This window comes from Gossypium arboreum, chromosome 2, assembly GCF_025698485.1.
Source record: "Gossypium arboreum isolate Shixiya-1 chromosome 2, ASM2569848v2, whole genome shotgun sequence".
NCBI lineage: Eukaryota > Viridiplantae > Streptophyta > Magnoliopsida > Malvales > Malvaceae > Gossypium > Gossypium arboreum.
The window spans coordinates 18937995-18962602 of record NC_069071.1 but is presented as its reverse complement, the minus strand read 5'-3'; the positions used below and the strand labels follow the sequence as shown (position 1 = coordinate 18962602).

General features: G+C 35.0%; 1 protein-coding gene, 1 long non-coding RNA gene and 1 pseudogene across 2 annotated transcripts; 2 read left to right on the top strand and 1 right to left on the bottom strand.

The window, feature by feature from the left end:
- The first annotated feature begins 12230 nt into the window (after window positions 1–12230).
- On the top strand, window positions 12231–13021 carry LOC128283405 (uncharacterized). The gene is made up of 2 exons (XR_008273743.1): window positions 12231–12452; window positions 12607–13021. It is a non-coding gene; the product is annotated as an uncharacterized LOC128283405 (long non-coding RNA).
- Window positions 13022–14317: 1296 nt separating this feature from the next.
- Window positions 14318–15367, top strand: LOC108466993 (thioredoxin-like; annotated as a pseudogene).
- LOC108466992 (transcriptional corepressor SEUSS-like) lies at window positions 15314–23846 on the bottom strand. The gene is made up of 10 exons (XM_017767424.2): window positions 23281–23846; window positions 21490–22849; window positions 21283–21402; window positions 21065–21113; window positions 20625–20839; window positions 20468–20536; window positions 19770–19867; window positions 17933–18026; window positions 17178–17247; window positions 15314–16673 (listed from the first exon to the last, which is right to left on the bottom strand). The coding sequence occupies exons 2-10, from the start codon at window positions 22552–22554 to the stop codon at window positions 15700–15702; spliced, it is 2754 nt and encodes a 917-aa protein (XP_017622913.1). The 5' UTR covers window positions 22555–22849; window positions 23281–23846; the 3' UTR covers window positions 15314–15699.
- Window positions 23847–24608: the final 762 nt, after the last annotated feature.

Below are 24608 nucleotides of genomic sequence, written 5' to 3'. Positions count from 1 at the left end.
ATTTTACACTAGTCGCATTTTGATCCTGCATGATATAAAGCGTATAAGGGTGGGGATATTCTCCTTATAAGTCTCTCTTTCTTTGCATGCATTCCATTCGGGTCCTTTCTCTTTTAAATTTGTCCCTTTAATTTAATTTTGTTTTTAATTTGGTCATAAACCTTCTAATGGCAAACTATTCAGCATATTTTGTTTGTTTATTCTTTAGAAAAACATGTATTTAAACAATTATATATATATTTTGCTTTAGATCTTTTATATATATATATATATATATATATATTAATTCTCTTAAAATTATTTTAGGAACCATTTATTTAAGATTGATTTATGGTATTCTTTTCAAATTGTTATTATTATTTTAGGTTACAGTATATTTTCTTAATTAGCTACTTTAAACGGTTTTATTATATATTACTTTAAATTATCTTGTATATTATTTACTTTATGATTTTCTTTTTATATCGTTATTTATTTTAAACTTTTACATATTATTTATCTTAAATTTAAATACATTATGTAGTTAAACTATTTTATATATTATTTATTTTAAACCCTCTTTATTAGTTATTTTAAATTGTTCTACATTGTTTATTTTAATTTTTTTTATATAATGTTCCTTTTAAAATGTTTTCCATGACATTTTGAATTATTATGTATATATTAATTATTTCAGTTGCTTTTTTATTTATTTTAAACCCTTTTTTATATATTACTTTTAAGTTGCTTATTATTTTAAATTTATAGAATGTTTATTCTTGAACTTTCTTTTTATGGATCATTTATTTTCAAATTTTCATATGTTTTATTTTAAACTCTTTATACATTTCTTTAGATATATATTTATGTGAAGTTCTTTTAAACTATGCTTCATTTCTATGTTTATCAAGTTTAATGTTAAATAATGTATGTTGTGAAATTATCGTTATTGCATGTACATTAATCTGCTTACTCGTGTTCATCTTATTGCCATGCGCTTGTGGAATATTTTATGCGTGAATCATTGTTCTATGTCGCACTATACTTTATTTCATATCATCGCCCCATAAATCAAACCTCGTTACATTCATCCAATAAATTATTTTATGTGAATCCAAACGAATAGCACGTTGTTTAAGTATCAAATTTGCTACTATTCAAAAAATTTCAAAGTAAGGCAATGTCTCGCATTTTGGAACATCGAAGAATTGTGCCCTAACTTACGGGGTTTCAGTTCTCTCGTTGGTTCTAAATAGCTAAATATCCTTTTGAGTTTTGAAATACACGGATTTCCAATTAAAATTAAAGACAAAGTTGTGCTCGAGAGTTCATGGTATTGTGTCCTAACTTACGGGATGTGATGCTCCGATATCTTGAGACGAGGAAGTCTTTAGCAATCGTTTTGAACAAATTCAAGAATTTTAAAATCGATATTAATAGAAAAGATCGTATTTCAAATCCATTCCCGATTTTCAATTTTCGACATTAAGACACTAACTAATCAATTCGGTACCAATTTTTGGGCGTGTCGGGGGTGCTAATCCTTCCTCGCACGTAACCAACTCCCGAACTTGTTCTCTTGAATTTCGTGGACCAAAACATCATTTGAATAAACTAAAACATTTTATTAAAGCAAGGGTTGTAACACCCCGAACCCGAGACCGTTGCCGGTGTCGGACACGAGGGGTTAACAAGCCAAAACCACTTATGGCACCGACCAATTTGACATTCCAGGCAAGCTGGAAAACTGCGTTGCTGTCGCCTTAAAAAGCATATCTCGAGCTTCACAACTCGGAAACTGATTCTGTAAATTTTTCCTGAATTTAGACTCATATATCCATCCATGGATTTATTTTTAGAATTTTTGGTCGGGCCAATTGGTACAGTTTATTAGTTAAAGTCACCCATGTTACAGGGGTCGACTACACTGACCTTCGCGCGTTATAACTTGAATATCTCTCTGTACAGGGTTTCAATACTGATGCCGTTTGCTTCTAATGAAACTAGACTCAAAAAGGAATCTGCACATATTAGGCATGACTTCTAATTCATTCTGGATAATTTATGATAAATTTTCAAAGTCGCGACAGGGGACCCAGAAACCGTTCTGGCCCTGTCTCACGATAACTTTAATATCTCTTAACACGTAACTCCCATGACTGTTTCGTTTCTTCCATATGAAAGTAGACTCATCAAGGTTCATTTACATAATTCTTTCACTATTTAATACCATCCCTACAATTTTGGTGATTTTTCACATTCCCGTCACTGCAGCTGGCAGCACCTGTTTTAAGGTAGGTCTTACCTATTTTGTAGTCTCCATGAACCAACTAGTCTTGCCATACATAGGTTCACCTATGATCATTTTAGCCATTCAATGGCTGATCATGTGACCAACACTCCCATTTCCAATCCATAATCACATCATGAAACCATATATATATACAAATCACGAATGGTCTAAGTTAGTACTTTACTTCTCTGAGCCATTTTCGCATGGCCGTACACATGTACATCACAACACATTTGAACCAACAAGGGTAGTCCTATACATGCCATTTCAAAGTTCAACCAAAATTATACCAAAATGGAGGCTTTGATAGTGTGGATGACTTCGACTTCAATGATCCCGTATCCGATCGCTAACGAACAAAATCTATAAAGCGAGAGCCAAAGCAGCAGGGGTAAGCATTTTTATGCTTAGTAAGTCTCAAGCAATAAAATCAGCTTTAACTAAAGCATTACATTCACATAGCCAAATGAATCATTTCATTAATACACATTCACATAATCATACTTACTTCACACTTCATCATTGTATACTTTCACAAGATATCAACCAATTCAATAGCTGAAAATTAGTTAGTCGATTGAGCGAATGTTACTCAAACATATCGACTTTTCCAATGCACATATAAACATACCTTATCCTTTGGGCTTTTCGAGCGTACTAATTAAATTTATTACAGCAACCAACGCTCACCTTCAGCCCAAGCTTCTTGAATACAACCGGATATAACCACATGCACGAATGCCTTGGTCTTAGCCGGATAGAACGACTTGCACAAATGCCTTGGTATTAGCCGGATTTAACAACTTGCACGAATGCCTTGGTCTTAGCCCGGATTTAGTCACTAGCATAATTGCCTTGGTCTTAACCGGATTTAACTACTAGCATAAATGTCTTGGGACTTAGCCGGATATCATTTAATTGCTCATGCACACACATCGTCAATAGTCATTACACATCCATGTTTCGTTTTCGTTACTAAGGCTCAAACACAAACATATCACTAGCATAATCGCCTTGGGACTTAGCCGGGTATCATTCAAATACTCATACACACATAAATCAATAATCATTACACATCCATATTTCATTTCACATAATTCGAGTAGGGTCATTTCTTGAGGACTTACCTCGGATGTTGTCGAACGGCTTCAACGGCTATTCGATCACTTTTCCTTCCCTTTATCGGATTTAGCTCCCTTTGCTCTTGAGCTTAACGAATACAAGTAGAAGTATTCAATATTTTCTCAATAATGTTTACTAGTCAATCACATTCGGCATCTCATATCATCTCACTTTATTATAATTTATCATTCAACCTTTGAACCAAAACGCCATTATATGGCCACATATACATACATCCATATATTTAAGCTCAAGAATTTTAACATAACATCAAGTGCTCAAATTACTCATGTGGCCGATTATACATGATCATAAATACACAAAATCAAAAATAATTTCAAGGTTTTCACCCTATACATGTACTAGGCCGAATGTACATGCAAATTTCACAACATTCTTCAACAAATTTCTTCTTTAAACAAACATATTTATCACTTTCTTCATCACCAAAATATCATGTGCAAACATATATACACATATAGGTGCAAGGCGAATTTCAAGGTGTCCATAACCATCCAAAGCACAAATTTTAACTAACATGCAAGAAGCATAAACCATGCTCATGAATGCTTCATGGCGAATACATCACAATCATGCCCCTTTCAACGGTCATGGTTAAACAAAAGAAAACTCAATGTCTTACTCAAGATTGCTACAAAGAAATTTCAAGAGTAGACAATCCATCATTGCATGCATCATTAGCAAGCTTCACATTTAGCATGCAATGGCTTTAACACAATAACAACTTTGGCCAAATACCATTCCCATGGCATAACAAGGATTTGAACCATGGCTAACATGAACATCAAGTTAGCAACTAAAACATGCATGAAACTCATAACACAACCTCATACATACCTTAATCTTGATGCAAGTTTAGCCAAATCTCCTTCTAGATCTCTTCTAAACAAAGAAAATGAAGCAAAATCTCTTCTTCCTCTTAGAATTTTCGGCCAAAGAAGGAGAGAACAAGGATGAACAATTTTTTTGTTTTTCTTTCACTTGAACGGAAATGGGGATTGCTACACTCTCATACACATTTTTTTTATTTCTCTTCCCACATCTAATTATTTTATCACTTAATACATCATGCATTAACAAAACATGTCATAACATGTTTTCTTTGCCCATAATTCCTTGCCATGGCCGCCACCACCTATAAAAGGGAATTTGACATGCAAGTCCATTGTTTTGCATGCATGCTTTAATTAGTCATCACACAATTCCCTATCGTACTTTCAAAGTTCACTACTAAGTCCTTTCTAGTGAAATTCACCTTTATAACACTAAATCAATCACCAAAAAATGTCACACATGAGCACACACATATTATAGGCATCAAAATAAATTTTAAATTATTTTTATGCCTCGGTTTTGTGGTCCCGAAACCACATTTCGACTAGGGTCAATTTTGGGCTGTCACAAGGGTAATCCGATCACACCTAATAAAGATCGGTGGCGACTCCCGTTTTAATTTTTATTTTCAAACAAAGTCGATCCCCGCATTTTTTTTAAAAAATGGTTTCGACAGTAGGCATTTCTCGACAGGTTACAAGCTATTCCAACATTAATTCCATGAAATGTTGAACAACCTGAGCACCATCAACACCTACAGTGCGACGTACCTAATGAATATACCATTCGAATAGTGGATGCAATTGTATGGTAGAGGTCTATGATACGGGTACATGACGTCAAACTTAGCCGAGTGCATCAATTTCATACTGAAGGGGATACATCATTTTTCAGTAACCTCGATTGTCAAAGATACATACTTTCGCCTGGCAGCCTTGTTTCCAAAGAGGGGGACAGTGTATGTTGGATAGATAACGGGCAGTACTACTTGGTGCAATGACATCCTGAAAAAGATTCAATGAAATATAGAGAGGGTGAACACGATGTATATAGTGTGCCACTCATGTTAGAGCCTCGATTTTTGAGTCATGGAGCAAGCTAGGCTCAACCACGACATGTCAGTGGCATCCTATCGTGTGAACCTAATAGTAGGGACTTACGATTGTGGGAGATTCCAAGCACTTTAGTTCCCATGCACACTACTATTACCGTATATAGGAAAGTACGAATTGAGTATGCGCCTTACATCAATGACGTCTACTAACTAGAACACATTCATAGTATATGGAATCCTGAATTCCCACCTGTCTTAGATGAGAGTACAGGGCCGCAGGTGTCCAGCGTATCGTACGAGTTGGCACCAAACAAGGACTTCGTCATGTCCCGAAAGTTTGTTCGAATTCCACCTGGATAAGGAACAATATGGATATTCGGGAGAGGGACAATCAACAAAAATTATGCAGGCACTGTAGAAACCTAGGGCATACAAAGGCAACATGTCCTCTGTGCAGGGGTACATTGGGGCCTCAGTGTCGATATCATTATTTTCTTCCAAATAATATATTCATTACAATGCTTCCATTATTCAGGTGTTCCAAATTTGTTAATTATTATTAACTTACGCATAACTCACATTAGACAGTAATGAAGACAAATGTGATGCTCGACTGAAAAACCACAGTTCATTTATTTACGTCATATAAATATTTACATTACATTATTTAGAGAAAAATACATCAATCGTGTTGTCCAGGAGAATGTGTGCCGCTGCAAAATGGTGGATGACGGTTGCGTGGAGGATTTCTATGTACAACCGAAGGTGCGGACCTATAGACTTCCTCATCAATGTTATCATCGCCTTCACTCCCACCTAGCACATCCTTCTGGGTTTTGTCTTCGACTTCACCAGCGTCATCATCATCCTCCGCAGTCAACTGTTGTGTCATCTTAGCCTCCCATCGTGTATCCTCCACTATCGCGGCCAATGGTTGCACCAATGAGCCACCCCGATAAAATAATAATAAGAGTGGCGTCTTTGTCACAATCAGCGTGTAACCATAAGGTGCCCCAAATCCCAGCTACATCGGTATTGTCCCAAGCATCGACACTGGCATCGACTACTGCATGGGCATTTGTATCAATGTTGTTATCATGGTGGTGCATGCACCGGCATCTGGCCCGACATTTGGGTCGACTTCAACGTTAGCATGGGGGTGAAGAATGAGGGAGATGTCAATGCCTCAAAATATATACCTATAGAAACAAAAGAACTAGCCACATGAGGCGATGATGCGTAAGGCAGTGCTTTGTGAAAAAAACTTGGGGTTAGTGAAATGAAGAGGAATAAGTGAAGTGAACTAACCTGATTTTTTCATAGACATAAGCGACGCTTCTTTTTCCAGAGCCAATGATGAACTCGTCGTGCGATCGTGTCCCCCCTATGCTACTACTGTGGCGGTCATCATTGCCTCTTCTGTCAAATTTGCCTACTCCTTGCCTCTGGCGATAGCAGATACGGCTTGTTGGCAACTTTGAACCACGTCAAGTAATCAATATCTACCGCTGTGTGCATTAAGAAAAATGGTTCGCAGACTGGTAAGTATTTCATCCTATGATCCCAAGCCTGGATGTGCTCCTTGCACTTCTTTGCTCAATCATTGTCGTTCTTACCCCGTATGTCCACCTTGTGCAACTGTAACAGCCCGATTTTGACCCTATTTGGAACGGCAGTTTTGGGACCACGAATCCGAGTTAGAAAAATTTTTTAAAATTATTTTTGGTGTTTATAATGTGTGAACTTGTGTGTGCTAAATTTTCGTTTTAAAATTTTATCGTTTGGGTGCCTGATTTAAAAAAGGGCTTAATTGCGTAAAGTGAAAATTTAACGGTTTAATGTGTAAGGATCGAAATGTGTTTGCTTTCTAAATGGAGGTAGTTATGTGGTAATTAACCCATGATAACATGCAATGTATGGTAATGGCCTTATTATATCATTATTTTATATTTTAATTCAAAGGTTAATTAGGTAAATTAATTAATAAGTTAATATATTATAAATATATCATAAAATAAGCCTTGTTCATTTTATGTTATTTTGATCGAAACCAAAAATAAGAAAGAAAAAAGAAAAGAAAACCTAGTTCGGCCATAAACAAGCTTGATTAAGGTATGTATTTAACTCAGTTTTTTATCATTTTTACGTTTTTGTGATCGTTGCTTCGAATACTATCCGACCCATGCTAGAATTTCTAATTTTGATGAATATTTTAAGTTATGCCATTGATGAATATTTGTGTTTTGTGATGTTTGATGATGAATTATGAAATATATGTTTTGGATTAATATGTTTTGTATTGGAATTTTTAATTAATTTGAGTAATTAGGGCTAAATTGCAAAATTTATAAATTGAGGGACTAAAATGAGAAATAAATGAAATGTATGGACTTTGATGAGTATAAGGAAGATTCGGCCTAGGCATAGTGTGGTCAAATTTTGTATATTTTGTATTTTGTGTAATTTGGACTAATTTGTAAATAGTGTAAAATGTTAGGGGCAAAATAGTAATTTTCTCATTTATGTGTTTTTGGATTAAATTGAATGAAATTATATTGAATTATTTTATTTTGAATATATTTAGATCAAGAACTAAAGAAATCGGACTTGGATCAGGGGAAAACAAAAATAGTTGAATAGTTGTTTTATACCATTCACCGATATCCGAGGCAAGTCTATAAGGAAATAAACGTTGTTAATTTTGAATGTAAATTAACTTGATATGCTGATTTGAATATTATGGATTTATAATTGAGATTTTCGAATGTGATTATGCATAGAAATAATATGTTCAAGTTCGATTCGATCGAGTTATGACGTCTGAAAAACCCCGTATGAACCTTAGGAATATCTAGGATACGTATGTTATGACATAGGATTTATGATATGTGATTGTGTGTAAGACCATGTCTGGGACATCGGCATCGTATATGTAATTCGTGTAAGACCCTGTCTGGGACAGTGGCATCGATATGTGATTACATGTAAGACCACGTCTGGGACGTTGGCATTGTACATTATGTGTGATTATTCGAGTATCCTATTCGATTCTGAACGGTTCAATGGGCAATGATAAACTATGAATTATTGAGTTTAACGAGCTAAAACGATCAGGTATGTGATGTTTGGTTACCTATTTGACAATAGGGTAAGTTAGTTAATTTATATGTAATAAAAATAATTCAAAATATTATTATAAGTATATGTGTGATTATGATATACATATTCGGCCTTATGATAGCTATAAGTATGTGATTTAAAAGCTTGATCTATGAGTAGGTTTAGATGAATACATGTGAATAATCGGATCTTTATGCCAACATGACTTTGAAATTGGAAAATGTATTAGTAATGTATATACAAGTGTATATTCGGCTACGTTAAGTTGTTTATGGATGTATATGTTATATTAAGTGATTATAATTGCATAAATTGGTTTAGTTAATTTATGTTATTAAATGTTTTATTTGGTTATGACTTACGAAGCTTTGATAGCTTACTGTGTGTATGTTTATTTTCTATTTTATAGATTTTGGAAGGTAGTAACAGGCTAGAGGATCGTCTGCGAAGTCTATCACACTATCGTTTGTTTTCGGTACTTATATAAAATTAAATTTTAACCTATGGCATGTATAGGTTGGTTTCTGTTATGTTTGATTTTGGAGTATATATATATCATAGCCATGCAAAAATGGCTTCATTATGAAATTAATGTTGTGAAATCTGGTTGTGTTTTAACTCATTTTAAAGGTATGTTTTATTATGATCATGCTTGTGATGTTTGGTTATGAAGATAGTTTAATTGAATAGATGATTATAAAGTTATGCTTGGTGTTATGTATAGATTTATAATTTGGCTTGGAAACGAGTTAAAATTTGGATGTATGTTAGATATTTGGTATACGTTAAATAGGTTAAGTGATGTTTGTATCACTGTTAAAAAATTTGACCAATAGGTACGGATATAGATAGATAGTTTAAACTTAGTTATAAAAAAAATGCATTTGTTACATTTGATTGAAGTGTGGTCTGAAATGTCTAAGTTAATGGTTGTGTATGTGTTTATTAAATTATGGTTTATGTTATGTTTGGAAGTATTTATTTATAAAATGTAAAGAGATGATATATTAAATATGTTTTGAAGATGGATTTTAACTTCATAAACTTGGTTGATGAGAGCTACTTGTGGTAATGTATTGATTTAATTATTATAGCCAACCATGTATTGAATAGATTGGTTTTGGGTATGACATTTCGGTACATTACAAATAGGTGAAATAAACATGTATTGATTCGGCACTAGTAATGTAACTTAAGATGGATTGATTGATTTATATGATTATAAAATGAGTTTGAGACTCGGTGGTATGATTTTTTATACGCCTTTTGATTTAGCTTTGAAGTTATACATACTGGATATGATATATATATATATGAATGATACATTTTATTTATAAAGTGAAAATTATATTATGTTTATGTATGCTTCCATGTGTAATTGTATAATTGTATATTTGTTTAGTAATAAAATAAAGTTGGAAGTGATATTGTAAGAAGTAATTGCATATTCTGCTAAAGCAAATTAAAATGACCATTTGAATAGTAGTTTTGCTTATGTTTAAATGGTTAATTGTATTCCGCAAATAGTAATTAACATGCCGATTTGAGTTATTTAAAATGTCATGTATATGAATTTGTATGTTTAATAGGCCTCATGGATGAAATCTTTGATTGAGTTATTTGTATTAAATTTGACATGCACTTATACTATGTGTAATTGATAAATGTAGCAATATTATTGTGCACCTTGTGCTTGGCCGAGTTTTGAAATGACTTACGATATGAAATGATTAGCTAATAGTTATATTAGACTTTTTGATTTAAAATATGGTTGGTTTAAGAGTTTGAAAATGTGTATGACTATGTCTTGATCGATAATGCCGCAGAACCCTAATTCGGCGACAGATACGAGTAGGAGTGTTACAGCAGCTCCTTCATGTCTCGTAGTGGCGACGGAATTCATTGCCTCTACCCAAACTGCCACAGCACCTGGTTCAATTCGTGCATTTCCACTATCGTATACACTATCAACTACACATTCGCGTCCTATATCTCCTGATTGACAAACACTTCCAGCGGGATGCAAGATATGGCTTTGGTGTCAACGTACGACATCCATTCAAACTAAAAAGCAAAATTGTATATATCGTTATGTATGAATTTTTTCTTTTACGAATCATTGCATAATTAATATAGGCTCGAAAGAATAAGTAACTAACCTCGGCTTCGAAACGTTGATCTAATAGTAGCCTAAAATCTTTCAACCCCTCAGGCAATCCCACATGACTCGGCCCATGTTTCCACCTGTATAAGTGATATATTAGTCAAAACATATAATAAATAAAAATATTTACTGTACAAACTATGTATTTATTAATAAATGATGTTTACCCTGTCACCAATGAGAACATGTATGGATCAGTCACTTTGGGATGTAGAAACGGTAGTCGCCACTAGGCCCACGACTACAACAAGAGCAGGCCACTACTGATTGACATCATATTCGATACCGTAGCCCAACACAGCTCCCAGTATAAAGTGGACACGGCAAATCCCTAACTTAGTTTTCCGTATTGATTGAAATCCACTAGATGTAGTAACTACCTTACGTGCACCAAATTTCGAGATTTATCAGGCACTAAAATGCCTCAAATTAACCTCATGATAAATGCTCGGGCGTATTGTTCTATGATCTCCTCCGTTAGGTCTTCAATAAGCTCATTGAAATTATCTTCCAACTAGACCTTCCCCAATATTACTTTGCATAGGTCCACTTTACTAGGAACGATCATTGATCCTATGATGACTGATCCATCCACCGACAGAATGAGTTGTAACGCTACATCTTGAGTGTGATTGTACACTCCCTGCATGGAAGGTGGAAAGTGTGTGTTTCGGGCCTCCATCTTTCCACTAACACATTGATTTGTGTAGGATTGAGTCTGCAGTCCATGAGCATGTGAGACATATGAAAGAATCCAGCCTCTTGCAAGTAGCCACGAATTTAAAGAATCAAAGGCTTTCCCATATTATGTATGAATCTCCCCAAAATATGATCATATGCCTATTTATAACATGAAAAAAAAAAATATTTCAAATTATCAAAAAAATAATTAAACTTAACATAATTGAAAATAGCGAAATTTAAAATTTTGTCGTACCATTGCTAGTTGGGTGGCGGAAATATGTTTGTCGTTGAAACAAATTAGAAAGGCATTCATTCATGAGAAATTAATTTGAACGAATAAAATACGAGATAATTAAATAATAATATTTTTAGGGTGAGAATATCGATAAATTTAGAACAAAAAGATTGAGAGAGTTGAAAGAAGGATGTGAATGAAAGAACGTATTTATAGGTTAAAAAAATTGATCGTTTCCCCCTTAATTTTTTTTTATCGTTATAGTGCCAATGTTCAAAAAAGTCGTTGATTTTTTTCCGTCAAAGGAAAACGCGTCCAGCTGGCTACGCTATCTTGTCGCCCGTGCAAAAAGCGTACCCAGCTGAACGTGCTTTCCATTTCTCTCTCTTAAAAATGACCTATTTCTTTAAATTAAAAAAAAACTAAAACCCTGATTAAAAAAGACAACAGCCTTTAAGGCTAATTTAGAGTGAGTTTTGATGGGCGGTGCATTTACCTGGGGTTAGTGTAAAAACAACGGTGGCGGTGAGATTAGATACTGTAGTGTGAGACAAAAAGTAAGTTAAACGCACCGCACCACCACCCCAATCGAAGCCTTAGCCGGGATTTACATAAATTATTAAATCAAAATATTAAAATATGTAAATAGATTTTTTTATAAAAAAATAGAATTTTATATTGTAATAAAAATTAAATCTTTTTTTTCTTCTCCATTTTCAACATTTTTATTTTTATTTTTCTCTTCCACTCTCTCTCTCTCTCTTATTCTTTGTTCTTCTTCTCTTCCACGATGAACCCTCTGACCATCGTGCTTCACCGTTAGATCGACATGGGGTTCCAGGCAAAGCTTCCCTTCCCTGAGATGCAACACCTAACCATTCAGATAGGCTTAAAACGTCTTGGAGCGTAGACTAAACCTTGGACCAGTGAAGAAGATTCTTCTTCTGTACTCTCTTTTTATTTTTTATTTTTGTTCTTCTTCGTCTTCTTCTTCTATCCTCTCTCTTCCCCCTCTTGGTTTCGACTTCTTTTGCTGTAAATGAATGGTGTGGGTACTGGGTTTTGGTTTCTAGTTTTAGTTTTGACTTCTTTTCTTGCAGGTGTCAATAGGGATGTTGTGCGGAATTTGGGTCTGAAATAGGGATTGATTCTAGTTTCGGACCATGGAGATTGGTGTTTCTAACAGGCAGTGAGGGCTTTGGCCTCACTTGGTCTAAAATGTGACCGTAGATCTGTTAGCATCAACGATGAAGCGCTTGTTCAAATTTCGGAGTGTTGCTGGAACTTGACTTGTCTTAAGTTCTGAGCATGTCAAGACTTAACCAATGCAGGGGGTTGTAAAAGAAAAAGAAGACGATGATAATAAAAAAGCAATGGGTTGTAGAAAATTTATTTGTTTAAAATGAGAAAAACTATAGGCTGCAACATTTTCCACCTAAAAAGTAAAAGATTGAAAATGTGAGAATATTGACTTGTTTCAAATGAAAATAAGATGGACTTGTACTTTTATTTTAATCTAAGTATTTTAAAATATTTTTTAATAATTTTTTTAATATAGTTGAGCTAAAAAGAAAAAAAAATTATTTGCATGTTGTCCTTCCCGATTGTTTACCAATTTAGACTTGACTCATTCTATCGCGTGATATACATTCATTCGCACACGTGTTAAGATCTCATAGAAATCAATACTGTTAGTCTAAATTTTTAAAACGTTATATGAAAAAAAAAATATGAGATATTAAATTATATAAATTAAAAATACGATTATCACATTGTTATTTTTATTAAGGTACAATGAGATTTTTTGTCATTGTCCCCAAAATATTTAACTATACGTATCAAACACTTTAAAATAAGAGAAAATGCTCTCAAACACGAGAAAAATACTAATATTTGACTTGTTGCATTAGAAAACTAAAGACTTGAGTTTCTTCTATAGACTTACAGCACCTTAGCAATATAGGATTCTATAAGCTTGAACTTCTTTCCTTACTTTCTTATTAACCAACATTTTCAATCAATCTTAACACTTTTCGAATCTTACATTAAATTTTCTAAAAATATAACACAATTATCTAAAATTGACTAATAAATCTAAATGAGAGAATCTTATACAAAATAATATGAAAATCTTAAATTTTCTCTCTTCATAAACACCTAATCAAAATTGGTTAAATGTTAATCGATTACATTGTATCAACTAATATATATACCAACTCTTATCAACTAAGTGATTTAAATAATATTTTACCAAGTTATTGAAAGGAGTGGGAAATGGACTTGTCCCACCCCACCCCACCTCCAGCATTTGATTATCTTCGAGTTGTCGTTGTTGGAAGAATTTTACCTGAATTCCACCCTCATCCCTAACAAGAATAGATGAGAACAAAATAAAAATAAAAATTTTAGAACAAAGACTTATAATTTTGATTATCTTGAAGTCATTTTTCAAATAATACTTCAAATTAAACACATAATTAGATTTAAACTGGTTTGTACCATAGAACATGCATCATTAAGTTTATCGTTATTAAACATAGAATTTGACTAGAAAAGATGCCAAAGAAAATATGTAATTAATGGCGTTATATTTATGTAATAAATGCATTCCAATTTATGTTTTTATACATTAAAGAAAAAAAAAAGGCTTAACGGCCTAGGGGGTTCACCCCATTTGCACAATGGATGAGAATTTTGTGATCAATCAATGTCTAATACAAATGAAACTCCTGAATACTCTCAAGCGCCTTATTTCCTTTTCTCGATGTAAATTTCACTCTAGTATCAAATATTATTCACATGAATTTTGCACTCTTGCCACCAACTCATAATTTTTATTTTATTTGCCAAAAGAATATCTAGGCCAGAAATTTCAAAAAGCCCCCAAAAAGGGGAAAAAATTCACTTGCTTTAACATTTTATCATTTTTCGAAGTCTCAGGGAAGAGCTAGAGATGGCTCTGGAACACTGTTTTCAATTGAGCTCAGTTCGCAATACCACTAGAGTAATGTGCTGCAAAGCTACCTTCATTTTTCTTCTCTTGAGAAGGTCCATTTGCCGACATCTAGAGGACCCAATAAACCCAATTTATCATTCAAATCATCTTCATCTTTTTCACATTCATTTACTGGCAAACCCCAAAAATCCAGGCTCATCTGCAAAGATAGTGAAGCAATTGCAGGTATATGCAGCTGTTTCTTTTCGTTACTTTTAGCATCATTATTGCAACACTCAAAGCCCTTGCCTAAGAGATATTTATAATCTGCAGTTGAAGAGGTTACCGAAGCGACCTGGACAAAGCTTGTGGTTAGCAGTGACACAGCAGTTTTGGTGGAGTTTTGGGCACCATGTTGTGGACCCTGTCGGATGATTGAGCCAGTTATCGCTGAATTAGCAAGGGAATATGTTGGAAAGATTTCTCGTAACAAGCTCAACACTGATGACAGCCCAAACATTGCGACGCAGTTCGGAATCAGGAGCATCCCGACCATGTTGTTTTTCAAGAACGGGGAGGAGTGCATCATTGGTGCAGTACCCAAGTCTTCCTTGGCTGCTTCCATTGAAAAATTTATTGATAATCGAAATATATATATATATATATATAGCAGAATACAAAACAAAACCAAAGCTGGCTTGCCTGCTCGAATAATGTAAGAGCAAACGTGGCTTATTTATGCCATGCCATGGTTACTTGAGTACTTGGCTTGTGATGGTAAAATACAGTACAGTATCTTCATACCAAAAGTAAGTGTCAACCTATTGATCCGAATTAGTATCAGAATTATTGTGTAAACGAATTAAATCTAGTTTCAGAAAAGGCTTATTCTGATAGTAAATTTCCTGAAAAAAAGTTGGGTTCAATCCTCGTCTTCATGCATATCAATCTTTCTGTACATCTTTGGCTTCAACCATGGTGCAAAAGGTTTGCATTAACCCTAAAAACAATTTAAGGTAAACAATATAATAAGAAAATGGAGCAACTTAAAGATGAGATGCTTTAAAACATTTCATTTGATAAAAACACTATGTTATATGTTTCACTTTACTGAAATTGGTACAAAGTGGGAGGGAAGCAGCCCTTTCATCTATCTCCTATCATACAGTGCTGCGCCAGAGGCCACCCGCGGGTTTTCATGGCTGCAAAACACAGCAGCTACACCCCAACATCCATCACCTTTCATTTTGGCCATCTTTCATGGAGAAGTTTTCCAATCATATTGAAGACTATTAAAACCATTAACTGCTCCTAGTCCACTCAGTAGCTGGTTCCCCAAATCCTGTTGCTGTTGGTGATTCATACCTTGATCCCGAGCCATTGATGCCATGCCATTACCTACCCTTCCATTCATCATCGAGTTATTACCCATGGCAGCTCTGATTCCATTCACTATAGCAGATTGGCCAAGCCGCCCACCACCCATCGTGCCAAACCCACCACCACCTATACCTGAACTATTGTTGACAGTTCCATTACCCACCATACTGTTGCCACCATTGACAACTGCACTGTTACCTGCTGGCAACATTCCATTTAAACTCTTCACATCATTGCCTAGAGTGCCAACACCAACCATACCTCCCGTACCATTCAGTTGGCCAGACATTATTTCATGAATGATTTTCTGAACAGAGCTTTGCGATTCACTTGGGTCAGCCTCACTGGAAAGAGCTGTCTGCTGCACAGGCATATTCACGGGAGAATTTGCTGAGTTCATGTGACTAGTAGCTGCTAAAGTACCATGAGGAACTTGAGTAGGATTATTAGATGAGGGCGTTGGTGACTGAAATGGAGAAGGATTCGCTTGTGATTGTGGAATTGTACTAGATGATCCAGGGGAAGCAATCTGAACAAAGTTTCCACCATAGGGACTGCTTGCATTATTCATAGAATTCTGCTGCCTGGAGTTCATGGAATTCTGGGGTAGAAGCCCAACTGTAACAGCAGATGTTGATGCAGATGCAGCACTAAGAGAGTTATTTATGTTAGCTCCACCATTGTTAGCAACGAGATGCATCCCGGAAACCTGGGTAGAACTTTGACTACTGGTGTTCTGGGCCACTGTTTGCTGTTGTGGTGTCAGCTGCTGCTGTTGTAGTTGTTCCTCAGGCTGTTGTGCTTGAATACCAAATGAAGTACTTGTTCTTCGAGGGAACTTGGCCAAACTCTCTGATAAAAAACAAATAAATTAGATAACCACCCTGCTCACATATAGGGTGTTAATAAATAAAGCTACAAGACGACAGGTTTATTATAAGGTAAAATCAGCAAAAGACTTGTAACACTAATTTTAAAAAAGCGCAAGTTGCAGTATGCCAAATCAGTAGGTAATTAGTTATATCATGCTAAACTATTTCCAATGGCACAGATAAAATGAAAAAAAAAATTGCATTGGGCTGCTAATAGCTAGAAACAAAGCTTAACCATAAGAAATTAGAAAATAATTATTACATCAAATGGTCACAAGCTAACAAAGGGCTACCACATCAACAGCTGTCAACTGGCTTATAAAATTCTCAATTGAAACTAGCTTACAGTAAACCAACATGAGAGGACTACAAACCCTCAGGTGCTATTGTAGGATGCTTGGATCCGTACTTCCAAGCATTTCAAAAGAAACTTCCAATGAGAAAATAAAACAAATTTAGCTAGGGAAATATTGTCAAAACTTACCCATAGGTCCAGTCTTCGTCTCTCTACTGTAATCAATCAAGTCCTTCATACTATTAACGACTTCGGATATCTGTTAGACCACCCCCATCCCCCCAATCCACAAAAAAGAAAAAAAAAACAGAAACGGTGCATTAGTCCATCAAAAAACTCATTAAAGTACATCTTGCTAATTTAGTACTAGAAAGTGCAACTGTTAGAGGACTTCAAAAGAAACAAGAACATCCAAATGGGTCCACAAGAACTTTGGAAGAGGATGGAAATTAGCAATTTGCATTGGGGAAAGAATTGCCGGGTAACATGAAAGGAGTTAAAGGACATTAATCTGCATTAGAAAGAAAAGGAAATTTTTGGAAAAGATAGTGCTTGGTTCAACAAAGAACAATCTATCAAAAGCTTAGTTGATGTAGCATTTTATCTCTGATTCTGCTCTCCAAAAAGAACAAGATGCCAGCACAGATACCAATAAATTTTCAGTACACATTTTCTTTTCAGCCTTTACCTGGCCACCACTAGGAGAAAGACCTAAGTACATGATAGCACAAATTTTCTCATTAACAAATTGTACCAGAGAAACAATAAAAGAAAAGCACTGTCTCAATATAAGTTCAGAATAGAAATGAGAGCAGCAAGAAGCACAAAGCAGATTAATAACAAATATTAACTAGGTGAAGTGGAAATTTATAGCAAAAAGTTTCCAAAATATAAGAATACATCATCACATATCCAAATTATTCTAAGCAGGTGTAGGAAATTACCTGAAGACAACGTACATATCTCTTTGTGTAACCCAAATCATTTACCAAAGGCACTTCCAAGGCTTTTGCCAGTTGCCGAGCTGATGCTACAAACCTAAGTTTGTCAATAGCTAATTAGAAATCCATGCACCCAGTAATGATCACAGATATAGAGAAAATAATGCAAGTTGATTTTATATGCTTGCCCAAGTAAGAGTGCATGTCCAAGTGTAACCCAGATTCCTAATAAGTATCTAACAAAATGGCACATCTAACATAATTGTAACTATACTGGAGTACAAAAATCAGGCCTATGCAATAGACAATGTCAAATAAAACCATCCACAATTTTGTACTTCCTTTTTTTAGTTACGACCGATTTATGGCACTATTTAAGCTAATTGATATCAGTCATTCATATTTCTACCATCTTTAAGATGGTAGGCGATTGCATTCATTCTATACCATTTTTTCTTGATCCCAAGCATCATTATTCTGGTAATTTTAAGGTTCAATAGACGTTACAGGTTCCAATTTAAGAGCCTCATTTTAGGTTCTCTTACATTACACAATTTCGTCTTCAGTTGAGGAATTATTTATGTAAGGTGGTGTCCAAATATTGATCCCATTATAGGAATAAGATAACTAAAACTCTACAAATTTGTACATAACTTTGTTCAATTAATAAAAGGACAAGTGCACAAGATTTTCACCATCTTCCAGGCTCTCTTTTGGACTATCAGAAGCAGAACTTACAATGCTACACTAGGTCTAAAGCCTTCAAAACAGTTATCATGTAAAGCCTCTGAAGAAACAAATTATGCATGACACCCAGATCTTTTATCTTCTTTATCAATCTTTCAATTCCAGCACAAACTTGGATTTACAACCAGCTTCAGATGGAAACCAAGCAAGTCCTTATAAGCAGAACTGAACAGTCCGACAACAATACAGAATAACTTCCCACCTTAAGCCTGGTTTATATTCATAAAATTTCTTTGTAGCTCAGTGGCAGATATGGGTTATCCTATTTACTTTAATACATTAAAAGCTCAATCATTTCCATCTTAATTCAACCATTACCTATAAGAACCATATTCTCTCATTAAAATAAACCTTAAAATCATATATTATAGCTCACCACATATCCAACATTTATTTTTCTTTTTTGGGTACAAAGGAGGCCACAAGCTGGGGATAAGGAAAGAGGTTGCAAGTGCTAAGATTTGAACCCCAGACTTCATCATGTTATGCCCTTGAGGGCAACATTTACTGCAGCCTACGAAGTGTGAAAAAGTAGCATGCATCCATTGCACACCATGTATAAAAGGAACCACATCAGGTCATAACTAAAATACTCATCTAGAAAATTAAAAAAGAAAGAAAACACAGACACACATCTATAAATATTCCTCTCCGTGGCTTTCAGTGCGGATCATCTAATCAGGAAAACCAAAAGTATGTCCTCAAGGAAGAGTATGACAACTACCTAATATGCTGTTACTCAAACTTGGAAACTTGAGCAGGAAAAAGAAACAGGTTTCAATCTGTATATATTCTCTGCAAACTAGATGTCTATTTCTAACTGGCAAGATAACTTGTGTCAAACATAATAAATAAAAGTGGAAAAACAAAATGTTTACCCAAAGAAAGAGTTCCCAAACAAACATAACTGGCAACATCAATACACCGAGTGTAAGTGACTACAGCTAGGTATGAGCAAGAGGAAAGCATAATGCATCACACTCTAGAAAAGAAAAAATGAAAGGGAAAAAGCTACCAATCCAGCTACCATATAAAAAGGAACGATTACTCAATTCTATCAAAAAAACAAAGAGCAAAATAATAAAGGACGTACAAGTTACAGTTATTCTGCAAATCTGGAGCAGATAAATTTGTTGATGCATTTTGAGTTGCTGCTTGATACTTCTGAGCAGCAGCCCCAAGCTGACTAACCTGTACAAGGCAAACTACCATCATTAAATACAACTAGTACAAGTAGCAACCATACTCTTTAACAATCAAAAGAATGTATAATAACAACCAGTAAGAGAATGTGAAAAAAATCTACTCATAATTTTAGGGAAAATAAGGAGAAAAAAACTATGATGAAAATCCAGCATCAACATTCAAATGATATTTCAAGATTACAGGCATGGTGCAAAAGGAAAATCACAAGCAGCCAATCATAAAATAGAAAGCCATCCCAACATCTAGAGATAACAATATTGCAACAGCAGCATAAATAAATGGCATAGGTAGATGGAACCGATTCTTCATCATAACCTAGGATGAAAATTTTAGTTCCATCATAGTCATAAACTTGCATTATATTTCTGACAATGAAAATGATGAAACTGTTATATTCTACTAGAAGATTTTCACCTTGTACCACTTGAAAAACAGCAAATGTAATAAAGAAGGCATGCAAGATTGCAAATAAACTCAATCAACCAGGCTCTATAAGTTTCATTCGGTTTAGACATACAATGCACACAGGTCAATAGCATATATGTTACATTCTCAGGCTACAGAGAAAATTCATTTGATCACAACCTGAGGTATCAACAATCTTCTAGGGATAAGTTCTTCATGACGTCGAGCACAAAATTCCCAAGAACATATCTGGCAAAAGGAATGAAAGGGAAAAAAACTATGTTAATACAGCGTCAATTTTCAAAGTTGGGAGAAAGCCATTATTTCAATTTATAACCTTCAGATCGGGCGAGAAAACTATCCGAAGCTGACCATCACGAACAACACGAAGTTGCTCAAAAACACTTTCTTGTATTGCTTTAGCATAGTCCAGGACAATTTGACCAGATGAATTCTGGTACTCACGGGGCATATCAACATAAAGAAGTTCTTCCAGAGTACCACTCTCATATTTAATTTTGAAAAGCCTAGGGAGAACCTCAACAGTCGCCTCTGAGAGCAGTAGTAAGATATTAGACATATAGCAGTGATGGATAAATTAGATACAAGAAACCGCTATACATGCACATTTAGGCTAAAATAAGAAAACAAGCTAGTACATTGACACCTCAAAAAGGATAACTAATATATATTGAAGGTGCCAATTTAAGATGGCAATAGCTGACTGTAACCCAAAAGGAGGAACAACAGTCAAACAATTAAAAATAAAAGACTCACCAAAACCACGTCCTGGTTTGCGATTACATATTTCACAATGCCATACATCCTGGAAAATTTTTAAACAATACAATTATCAATTGCATGGGGAGGGAACACAACAAATAAATGAAGACAAAGAAGAGAAGTTCTAAAGATAATTGACCTTGGTCAATCACAAAATATGCTAACTGAGGATCACAGTTGGAAATTTCTGCAAGTTTTTCTTAGAAACAGACCTGAGGGAAAACACCAGTTGTTTGGCGGCCACTTCCATACATAGAAACACACCACTTCTTCTTCGCATTTGGAGCAAAGTACTCGGCAACAAATTTTCTCCAAAATTCAATATTGTTGTCCTACATGAAAAACAGGCATGTTACCTACCCAAAGCAACCAAATACATGTGAAAAAATAAACAGATCTTCAAACCAGAGATATCTTACTTCAGGTCTATGTTGTTGTTGATACATGTAATGTGTCAAACGCCTGGCACACATCCCAGGCTCATACACTGGTTTCACAGGTGATCTCAAAGGCAAATTCTGCTGTTGAAACTGCTGTGGCAATTGAGACCTTTGTTGAGGCATTGCTTTTAAAAGTTGCTGTTGGTGTTGTTGTAGCTGCAACAGCCTTTGCTGATGCAAAAGATTAATTTGGGCTGGTGAGGGCTGCCTCGACATGTGGAGTAACTGCTGTTGCTGTTGTTGTTGCTGCTGCGGCTCCTGTTGTTGTTGGTGCAAAAACAAGGACTGATCTGAATGTGAGGGTTCCATTTTTACCTGTGCCAAAGTTCTCATGGGTGGTATTTGTTGTGGTTCCAATTTCACAGGAGCAAGCTTCCTTAGTGATTGCAACTGTTGTTGCTGTTGATGTTGCTGCTGGCCAAGCTGATCATTAGTCACTTGTGGCTCCAATTTGACCGCCCCACCAACACCAGCCAACCCTCCTCTAATAGACTGAAACTGCTGCTGCTGTTGTCCTTGCTGGGTGTTTTGAGGAGCAGAGAACTGTTGCAATGCTTGTTGACCATGTTGGAAATGTGGTGATTCGAGGTGTTGGGAGTGCTGCTGGTCCGGTAACATATGGTTACCAGAAATGTTTGGAAATTGCTGACCTTGAACTTGACCGGATGAACCAGGGTTTGCCATGTTTGATGGAACGAACGATGATGAGGGAGCATTAAACCCCATCCCATTACCTACATTTGAAAGTGGATCAGATTCAGCCCCTGAGTCAATTCCTCCACGCTGGCTACTCCCCGGACCAGAAAGCTGAGGGTTTGGAACCCCATTCCCGAAGGACTGACTAAGAAGGGAAGACACATTTGGCACATTGCCAAGCATATTCATATTACCAAACTGAGTGCGAGGCGACACTAATGAAGGGTAGCCAGTTTGAGAAGGAAGGCTACCCCCTTGGGCTCCTAGCATCCCAGAACTCGACCGCAAAAGAGAAGGCGTAACAGAGTGCACACCACCTATAGGAGTAGAAGACCCCGATGGTACCATACTTAACTTATCTAATACTCACTCATAAAACTGCAGCCACTACCTAAAACAACATGAATATTAAGTAAACTACAATGACAAAGAAAAGCACAAATATTCAGTTTTATAGCTCAAGGCAATCAGCAGTTTATCCCCAACTTGGCTGCTTGCTTTTAGCTTCATGCTCTTCATTGTACCCAAATAAGAAAGAGTAAGTTCTGTTCCTGAACTTATAGCTCTGAAAACCGAAGCCAAGCAAGGAGTTTAGATTTTCAATCTCTTCAAAGCAGCAATGGAATGGCTTTCGCATGAATCCCTATACAAAAAAAAAAAAAAAACAGAATTTTCAGATCCACTACAACATATATCCTAGCGAATATTTTTAAAAACATAAAAAGAAGTAAAACTTTCACCAAAGAACTCATCAATTAAACTCCAATCAAATCTAAAAAGCAAACCCAAATCTCAAGAACTCAGAAATGGTCATTAAATCCAACAAAAATTTAGTTAAAATTAAAGAAAACCCAGAAAAACCCCCAAATACATACCGTACAGAAAAACTCAAAATTGCAATTTTACTACACTAAACAAAACAATTCTAACCAAATAAAACCATCTCGATCGCACCTGAACACCAAAAATCGTTGATCCTAAACATTGAACGAGCAAACCAGAAAATGGGTATTCAAGCTAAACAAGAAAATAAAAAAAGGGTTAAGACTAGAAAAGACTTCATAGAAGACTCACCAGAGTTTTAAGAAAATCCCAACAGGTACAGAGTCAAAGGAGAAACAAAAGAAAAAGAGAGTTACTCAAATCTACAAAGCTTTGATTTCAATCAAAACAAGAACCCAAAAAACCCCAAATTTCTTAACTCTCTTTCTCTTCGATTCTTCTAGTTTTTTGCTTCGATAAACCGGACCAATAAAATATCTTTATACCCCTCACTACACAAAAAAGAAGGGAAAAGAAAAACTTTCTTTCCTCTCCTCTTCAATCAAATATTCTTCTTATTCTCTTCTCAGCTTCTGTTTTTTTTATATATTTCACTTAATAATTTATATTTCTTGTTTCAGTATGTGCCCTGTTCTTCCTCGCTGTATCTAGAGAGAGAACTCGAAGGAAAAAAAAAGACAGAGAAAAGTTTTTAGAGAGAGAAAGAATAAGAGATTTTGCTTTGCCCTTGCGGACGTCAAATTTGTATTCAATTTGATTGAATTCTTTTTTATTTTTGGTGAAATCAAGTCAAATGTAACTCTTTCCCTTCGCTTGTTTTTGCGGGTTCCTTTTTCTTTTTGTTTCCATGGTACGGTGATGGTAGCATATGCATGCATCATGATTACATACATCCATCATGAGGATGATGGAATGTTATTAAAGTGACACATTGATTTTGAGTTCTATTTTGTGTGTTTTAATAATAAGGTTTAATTCACACTTTAACTTTTAAATTTTCTTTTAGTATTTATACTTTTTATTTCAATTAGATATCTAATGTATGCTAACGTTATAGATTTTAATCCACATTCATTAGATGGATGTTTAAAAAAATTGCACTAATCAAATGATGCCAAGTTTATGGCTATTTTTTTCAAAAAAAAAAAAATTCTCTTAAAACCCATTTCACCTTCAATTTCTTCATATTGGTTTATGTCAAATACTTTAATTTTGATTTGAATCAATTTCATATTAATAGAAGGGCAACTGATTTTAACTCTAATTCGACTAAGTAAATCAAATATGTAATCACTTCTTCAAATTCACCCTTTTAAGTTTTTCCAATATTTTTAGTCTTCATCTTCTACCACTACACCCACCAAATGCTTCTTTAGTAGCTTCTATTCTCAACCAACATAACTTCATTAATGGTGGTGTTAAAACATTGAAGCCTTAGCATTTTTATAAAAACTTTCAAATGAAAAGTAATGCTGAAAACAGATTAGTCACGAAAGATGTCAAATTGCCAATAATATGAAATTCAAAAAACAAACCAATCATAGTAAATAAGTGCTCAAATTGCAATTTGAAGGTACAAATCACCATCTCTTCTATACTATTAACTATACCCAACTCCT